This window comes from Asterias amurensis, chromosome 10, assembly GCF_032118995.1.
Source record: "Asterias amurensis chromosome 10, ASM3211899v1".
Taxonomy (NCBI): Eukaryota; Metazoa; Echinodermata; class Asteroidea; order Forcipulatida; family Asteriidae; genus Asterias; species Asterias amurensis.
The window spans coordinates 7,187,584-7,196,855 of record NC_092657.1 but is presented as its reverse complement, the minus strand read 5'-3'; the positions used below and the strand labels follow the sequence as shown (position 1 = coordinate 7,196,855).

The 9,272-nt window shown below is 38.2% G+C and overlaps 1 protein-coding gene across 1 annotated transcript; it reads right to left on the bottom strand.

Moving 5' to 3' along the window:
• Positions 1-1,023: 1,023 nt before the first annotated feature.
• Positions 1,024-1,542, bottom strand: LOC139943474 (perlucin-like protein). Its single transcript, XM_071940285.1, has one exon. The coding sequence runs from the start codon at positions 1,540-1,542 to the stop codon at positions 1,024-1,026; it is 519 nt and encodes a 172-aa protein (XP_071796386.1).
• Between the last annotated feature and the right edge of the window lie 7,730 nt (positions 1,543-9,272).

Here is a 9,272-nt window from a genome sequence, read left to right as displayed (position 1 = left end):
AACACTGATCAACATTTCACCCAAAAAAGGCCGCAGCTACGAATTGAGCATGCGCAGTGGACACCCGGCACTATTTGGCAAAATGTTATAAACGTCGCATGGAATCCCTGGCCTCACTGTAAACGATAATAATAACAATAATAATAATTGCAATGTTTATAGAACGCTAAATATGAAAGTTATAAGCGCTAAATCAGATTGACACAACAGAAGGAGGCAAAGGTTGTTCTAATAGTCTTGTTCTAATAGTTCTAATAGTCTGGACACTATTTGAGCTGTTGATAGTATAACACATTGTGATAAATGACTCCCTCTGAAGTCATGTAGTTTTTGAGAAAGAAGTAATTTCTCAGTAAAGTATTTGAATTGATTTCGAAACCTCAAGCGTGAGGTATCGAAATCAAGCAGGAAAACACACAACTTCGTATGACAAGGGTGTTTTTTCTTCCTTTATTATCTCGCATTTTCGACGACCAATTGAGTTTTTCACAGGTTTGTTATTTTGTGCATAATGTGGAGATACACCAAGTGAGAAGACTGGTCTTTGACAATTACCAATAGTGTCCAGTGTCTTTAAATGAAATTTGCATAATATTTTTTAGGCATCTGAAAGCACACACATTTATGAGAACGATTAAAATGGAAATTATTTATTATTTCAAACCTGTCCAATGCATTCAATCATTACATTTTAACCCACTCATGAGAAATGTGACTTCTATACTGGACTGCCAAGTTGAACTTGTAACTAGTGAAGACTGGTGGGAATGTCTGAAATCACTAATAGATAGAACATGGATATAATGAAACAGTACCCAAACACTTTCAGAGATTTTGTTATAATTGACGACGAGTCTCATGATAGAATCCAACCAAATGATAAACGATGATACTGAAATGACGTGTAGCACTACCAAAGCGCAGTTCTTCCGCCACAAGCAGCACTTTCATTGTGTTTATTATGTAATTAAGGTAGAGGATTCCTTGTACGGTATATACTTTTGATCGCTGAACGTTGGTGTTCTATTGTTCAATGCGAAGGACTGGTCTGCCAACCAGTTTGCAAGCGACTCTGCAAACCCAGTTGCAACCTACATCGTGCCATTCTGCAATTCCCACCGCCCGCGAAATGATGGCGCAATCTTCCTCTCCTTCATTATTGGGTTCAGTAGAATACCAGTTTCTATAAGAGACTTGTATGCCACCCTCTCTGCACTCCCATCTTCCTTCCTCCTCGATATCATTGCAGTCGATCCACACATAGCCGCCTGCTGGAATCAAAGATACAATAAACTCGTTTTCTTGACTTGAGCTGGGTGCGGCCAGAACACCATCCAGCTTACCACACTCGTCTCTAGCATCGGACCAGGGAACGTTGGAGTCCGTGATCCTGTAGCAAGAGTCTCCCCAGTGATGCCAAGACTCCGGACAGGAGGAGTGGTGACTCATAAATGTAAAGCATTGCGGTCCTCCAGATGAAACTACTCCAAAGCAACGGCTATGTAGCAAGGCAATCAATGTGAACAACATTAAGGACGACATGATGCTCTTGCAAACAAAATTAACGTAGATATCTACAGTTTTGCCTTTTACGAATCAAATGATTGTCTAAATTTCCCCCGAAAAAATTGGCTGTTGAGAGTCAATACTTATTATGCGTTGCACCGTAGTCTACCTGCGACTCGTTCCTTTGTAAAACCACCACTTATGTCACAAATTTCTCCAGTAAAAATAGTGTGGTTCTTCGGTGATGAGTTTTCTCAACTATACACTCTGGTGTCAAGTCGTCCAGCTGTTACTGATAATGGTTTGTCATTAATACAGGAACAATTTGGCACAGATGAACACACACAGTGACAGCTTATAGACACAAGAGATATATATTACCTCTCAATAAACTTGCTTTTTTTTCTCAGAAAGACAAAGTTGACCTAAATGGTTGCTTCGTAGAGGAGTTGTGATACCTCTTGTTTCTGCATCACCAATAGAGCAATATACTGTTATCTGCTACAATGAGCACACTTTGATTGGCTAACACCAACAATAATTCATGAATAAACATGAGCAGTCAAGAGGATTTTATATGGACGACACTGACCGTCAGTATCGGCATGCCACACGCTACCTGGTTCATGGTTTCTCTCAGTTTTTCTTGCCGTTTTTTACTGATTGTAAAATCAATTTGACTTAATTACCAAGTTGACCTCTCGAACAAATTTTGGACTGCGTCCTTGTTCAGAATCCTTTGGTACACTGTAGAACACACATGAACAATTATTGATTGGTTGAAAATCATAACTGACCTTTGCATTGATTTGTTGGTGTTGTGTTTGCTGTTTTTGTCTTTCCTTGTAGAAAAATTAATTTGAGTCCATTAACAATTTTGACCAAGAGAACAAATTGGGGACTGCTCATGATCCTCTGACATACCACAAAACAACGGAAACACACTGACTGCATGCTTTTTGTTTTTAAGTTATTATCTCAGCATATTGATTGTTACCGCTGAGTCAATACCCATAAAGCAAGAACCTTGTTTGGACTCTCGGCCGGTGATTTTTGTTTTATGAATTACTAAACATCCCAACGTGTTGTTCATAGAAGCTGGTTGTTCACGCATTACTCTATCACTTAAAAGGGACCACTAAACCAAATCAGTTCTGGGTGTTTGTTTTAATTGATGATTGGTGTTTCTTTGTACAATATCATGTTCTAACTAACCAGAGTGGTCTCTATGTGATTGTCATGTGGAATACCAACAGAGTTACATCAGTTGCAATACAATAACGAAGGGCTTAATTTTGTGAGCAACCAATCAGAGGAAAAGGACACCTTCTGAGTCTATATCACATTTTCAACACAATTCTAAACATAAGTTTTGCACTCACTTTTTTGCACACATGTATAAGCTAAAACATGTTTAGATTCTCGTTCGTGTTTGAATGCTACAAACCATGTGAGCAGGTGTCAACATGATAAGCATGTTAATAATTTAACATGTTTGCAAAAAAGGGGTACAGCAAATGAGTTTAAACTCAAAACTTTTTACAATGAGTGTGACATTCTCATCAGATTACAATGAGTGTGACATTCTCATTAGATTACAATGAGTGTGACATTCTCATCAGATTACAATGAGTGTGACATTCTCATTAGATTACAATGAGTGTGACATTCTCATCAGATTACAATGAGTGTGACATTCTCATTAGATTACAATGAGTGTGACATTCTCATCAGACTACAATGAGTGTGACATTCTCATCAGATTACAATGAGTGTGACATTCTCATCAGATTTTGGTTGAATGTAAACAAAATGCAAGAAATATTTGTTATTATAAGCAACCTTCGCCTGTTGATGAGAGAATCAATGTCAGAACGTCATCACCGTATGGCTAGAGATCGAAGTCAATTAATTTAAAACCATAACAATTTAGAATGTGAAGGATAAACGTTCAGTTAATTAACGGAAAAAAAATACCCAGCCGTGACCTGATGACAGTAAAAAAGGGAATCAATGTGTGGTGAAGAAGTTTTTAACTAGTGGTTTAGTCCCAACGAGGCCAGGGGCCTTATTCATGAAGCCTTCTTAGGCCTTAGTAAGCACTACGTGTTACTAGTCCGTTCTTAGCGAGTTGCGTAATATTCACGAAGCACTCGTAACTTCAATCGAGTGCGTAAGTCCTTACTAGTGCTACGTGGGGTGTTTTCGGCTTCGTAGCGTTTTCTTAAACCCTTTTCAACATTCCTGGCCAACATTTTCGGGCGAATTGAGCTTAAGGTCAACAACAACAACTTTTATTATGTTCTACAATCCTTGCGACATTTTCTCAAACTTTCTCAAAATGTTTGAGAATTTACTAACCTATTTTTTCTCACTTTTTAGTAAATTTTTCGTGATTTTGTTATTTTATTTCATCATTAAAAAATTATTTATGTTTATTTATTTATTAATAGTAATAATAATAGTGGGCATTTATAATGCGCCGGTATCCATCTTAATATGCTCATGGCGCAGTGAAGTCCTTATGAAGTCCTCATTAGATAAGGCTTGAGGGAAGTTGTGAACAAAGCTATTGATGGAGAAAGTTTAACATGATCCGGCAAGACGTTCCATAATGAAGGAGCAGCAGAAGTAATTGATCTTTCACCCCATGATGCTTTGGCCAGGGGTTTCCTTAAAAGATGTTTGTTGTTAGATCGCATATAGACTGGCGGTTAGAAGTATGGGATTGGAGTCCTTCTGAGAGATATGGTGATAAAGTGCCTTTTGATATGAGCGATAGACATACACAATGATCTTGAAGATGATTATATCCTTAATGGGTAGCCAATGTAGATCTTGTAGGATAGGTGTGATATGTGACTCTATAGTGTTGGACCGGGTTACAATTCTGACGGCAATATTTTGAAGGCGAGACAAGCGGTAAATTTATTATGCAGTCCATAGAGGAGAGAGTTTCCCACGTCAAGTCGGGAGGTTACAAAGGTGCAAACGAGTTGCGTTGTAGTAGTATTTGCTTCATTTACTTTGTTTATTTACTTCGTTTATTTATTTTATATTTTTAGTTTAGGGGTAACGAACTATATTTTGTACTCTCATTGCATGTTTGCGTCGTGTGAAAGCTTGCGAAATCTCTGAATGTCATCCAATTTGTGATGAACCACTTCGGTGGTTCTGAGGACTTTTCCAACACAGTTGATTCTCCGCGATTTGCCCAGGTGTCGGCCTTACTCTTCAGCGTTACAAACTTACAACATCTGAAAATTTGTTGTTAAGCACCAACCAATTCAATGCAACAAGGTCAACTAACTTCACATATCTCGGCAGGCGAGAAACTTCGCCTTCCAATGATTCCCCTTGCCTCCTCCTCGCGTTGAACGGTCTTCCTCCTTGCTTTAGTCTGGCTCTGCTCCATATTTGCAAGGTGACTGTAGCCAGTCCAGTCACTGTATAAATACTCGTTCTGGACAATGAGATCACGCTCCAGTGAATTACATAACAAATCCATGACTGTTCAGCTCAAGCGCGTTCCCGCTTAAGAGGGCGTTACGAGAGGTTTAGTAAATAACGCGGTAGTAAAGCGATACGAATGCTTCGTGAATAACACGTAAAGGCTTACTAAAGTCTTACTAACGTCTTACTTAGAGCCACGTAAGTGACCGATTTACGAGGGCTTCAGGCCTTAAACATGCAATGAGAGTACAAAATGTAGTTGGTTACCCTAAACTAAAAACATAAAATAAATAAATAAACGAAGTAAATAATCGAAGTAAATAAAGTAAATGAAGTAAATACTACAGAGCAACTCGTTCGCACCTTAACCTCCCGACGTGACATGGGAAACTCTCTCCTCTATGGACTGGATATAATAAATTTACCGCTTGTCTCGCCTTCAAAATATTGCCGTCATAATTGTAACCCGGTCCAACACTAGAGTCACATTACACCTATCCTACAAGATCCTCATTGGCTACCCATTACGGATAGAATCATCTTCAAGATCATTGTGTATGTCTATCGCTCATATCAAAAGGCACTTTATCACCATATCTCTCAGGACTCCAACCCCATACTTCCAACCGCCAGTCTATACGCGATCTAATAACAAACATCTTTTAAGGAAACCCCTGGCAAAAACATCATGGGGTGAAAGATCAATTACTTCTGCTGCTCCTTCACTATGAAACGACTTGCCGGATCGATCATGTTAAACTTTCTCCATCAATAGCTTTGTTTAAAACTTCCCTCAAGACTCATCGAATGAGGACTTCATAACTTTTTCCCGTTTATTGTGTCACTGTGCCATGAGCATATTTAGATGGATACTCGCGCAATATACATGCCCACTATTATTTTTACTATTAACTAAATAAATAAACATAAATAATTATTTAATGACGACATAAAATAAATATTGTTATTCCTGTAGCCAAGTTCGGCAACATGTAATCATTGCAAATGTGGTATAATCATTTTAAAGAGGAACAGTTCAGCTTTGCATTGATACATACCATATACAAAGAGAGTTATAAATAATAAAAAATACACTGGATTGAAAAAAGTTTCCTTACCTTTTGTGACCAGTTTATTAATCATATCACTCTAGTTAAGCGCTTTTGCCACAGGTTTGGAATTGGTGGTACTGCATTGAAATGGTTTTATCTTGACAGCCAGAACAGAGAGTTGTTATTAATGGCGTTGTTTCTAATCATCTTTCTCTGTCATTCGGTGTGCCTCAAGGCTCTGTTTTAGGGGCTTCTTGAGTTAGTTTTGTATACCAGTCCTCTGAATGATGTTAGTAATGTTCATAGTAATATATGTCATGTTACTTACGCTGATGATACCCCACTGTATGTAATTGTTAAAACCTGTAATCAATCGGTTGGCATAAAGGAACTCGAAGAATGCATAGTTGACGTCAAAAACTGGGCTCTGAATAATTACCTCAAACTAAATGGCGATAAAACAAAAATAATACATATAACATCTCAGATCCGCAATTCATCTAGCTTGCCTCCTGACTTCGTTATAGACAATGCTGTGGCGAAGATATCAACATCGGACTCTACTCTAAACATGCATTCTCATATCCAGAAAGTGTGTAGAGCTGCATCTTTTGGCATTCACAAAGTTGGGAAGATGGACATTTTTGGACAATTCTTCCACTAAACGTCTCATTCATGCTTTTGTTGTCACTTCCCATTTAGATTATTGCAACAGTCTCTTTGTTAACCTGCCTTCCTCTCATCTCATGCCTCTTCAGCGTATCCAAAACACTGCTGCACGCATGGTTACACGTCCACATCTCTATTTTCAAACATCTCCTCGGCTTCCTATCATTCAACGCATTCAGGTTAAAATTCTTCTGCTCACTTTCAAAACTCGTAATGGTCAGTGTCCTACATATCTCTCAGAACTCATTAACAAAAAGTTCCTTTAACCGGTCTACGATCTTCCACATCCTCTCACCTTCAACTGATGCCTGGTCCTCGTGTGAAAACACGCTACGGTGACAGAGCTTTCTCTGTTGCAGCACCATGCGCTTAGAAACGTAGTATTAAGCACGGTATAAATTTGTATTATTATTATTATTATTATTATTATTATTTCATTTTATCACAGCATGCAAAAGAAAGATGTCATATTCCTTTGTGCCGGTAACTCCTCGAGTCGGGCTACGTCCCGTAGCCAGTTCCCTAGCCAGGTCCTGGTACTTCTCGATCTTTTCCATCTCCTTCGAAGCTACCCTTATATCACCTGGCACAGCTATGTCAATGAGATGACACATCTTCTTCGTCTTATCTAATAGCACAACATCCGGACGCCTATGTGGTATAACATGATCGGTCTGAATGTTAAAGTCCCAAAGGATCTTGACCTGGTCGGTCTCTACAACTTTTTCCGGAACATGTTCGTACCATTTCGCAAGCACTTTGACACCATACTTCCTACACAGATCCCAGTGAATCACCTTGGCCAGCTTGTCATACTATTATTATTATTATTATTATTATTATTGTTGTTGTTGTTGTTGTTGTTGTTGTTGTTGTTGTTGTTGTTGTTGTTGTTGTTGTTGTTGTTGTTGTTGTTGTTGTTGTTGTTGTTGTTGTTGTTGTTGTTGTTGTTGTTGTTGTTGTTGTTGTTGTTGTTATTAGTGAGAGTTGCTATTTATAAGTATTTATTCTTTAAAACATTTCCGATCTGGAGCATCGGCCAAGTTTTATTTGCATTTAAGTTGTTGTTTTCCATCGATAATCAAGATGGCGCATGATGTGAAAATCACACGTCATGATCTTGAGACATACCTGTTTACTTAAAGCCGTTTACGATTTCATTTAATACTGTTTGTACATAAATACTGTTCTGTGATTATTTGTTTTATAAGTTAATTAAGATAATGATTCCAGCGAAGACCTGACAACACGTATTTTGTCTTCGTCTGTTTCAGGAAATAAAATGGTGCATCGAGTGTAAAGAAAACAACTTGCCGTTAGCCTCTATCCTTATACGACTCTCTTAAGTATTGAGAGGGTCACAATTACAAAAGAAACCATAAAGTTGGCCGTTTCAACGCATTTTTGAAAAAACGAAGGTCACACGGGTTATCCGAACCACTTTTTGGGTTCGGATAACCCATTTGACCTTCGGAGATAGTTTTACTTCCAGCCATATAAAAATAAATTAAAAATAAATTACTAAACCAAATTAATTTCAAATTTTTGGTTACGATTATTCATGAATATTTGACAAAAGAGACTACCGTAATTTTCGGATTATAAACCGCGGTTTATATGTTGATTTTGACATTTTTTTGAACTCGTGCGGATTATTCTCCAGGCGGCTTGTAGGCCGACGTTTAAATATTTAAGAGAAAAAACGGTATTTTTAAAAAGAAAGATCGTTAGTAAAATATTCTACATAACTTTTTTTTCTTAAACGAGAATTCCATATAATTTTTTTTCTTAAACGAGAACAAAAACCTGCAAAATATGCCTGTGTGACGACAAGTCCTGTTGAAAATCCCACCCCATTTGTATTCCGGGTTTTCTTTGTAAGACGTTAATCTACCGCCGTCAGCTCCCTCTCTCAGCGCAACTCGGGATAGACTAGACTGGGGGCGTTTTTCAACCCAGAGTCAAGCTATACTTACATTCCATACGGCACAGCTACGTTTCCGTAGTTGGGCAACAGCCACAAGTTTTCAAATTTAATTTAAATTTGGCTGGTAATTAGTTTCTGCTATGCAGTAATATTTTGTGCTGAGCAAATTTTTGTGCCACTGTACAGGCATTATGAAATTGGGCACGTCGGGGCACGTAACGCCTCGATCGCATTTTAAACTGCATCACGGCTATGCGGTAGTAGGCCTAGTTTATTGTCCCATCATACTCTGGGTTAATTTCTTTGTGTTCTTCGTGACGATCTTTGGATGTACGTCGAAAGTCTACCTCTATCGTCGACGGATTTGCCTGCTCCGTATATTTATGCTGGTTGTTTATAATACAACATACATGGCTAGACTGGATCCTTATGCTGCGTCATAGTAAAACGTTGCTTCAAACAAAGCACCAGTCTACTTGCAACATTGTGCGACAATGTCACGAAGATTTGACAGTTGCAACGGCTGGAAACACGTATACGCTGGCCTTTTACTGCTTTGGTTTTTTTAATCATTTTTCGCTAATTACGTGACATTATGTTGATTTTTTTACAGCAACCATCTATAAATCATTATTTATGATTCTACACCCCTAAACTGCGTAAAC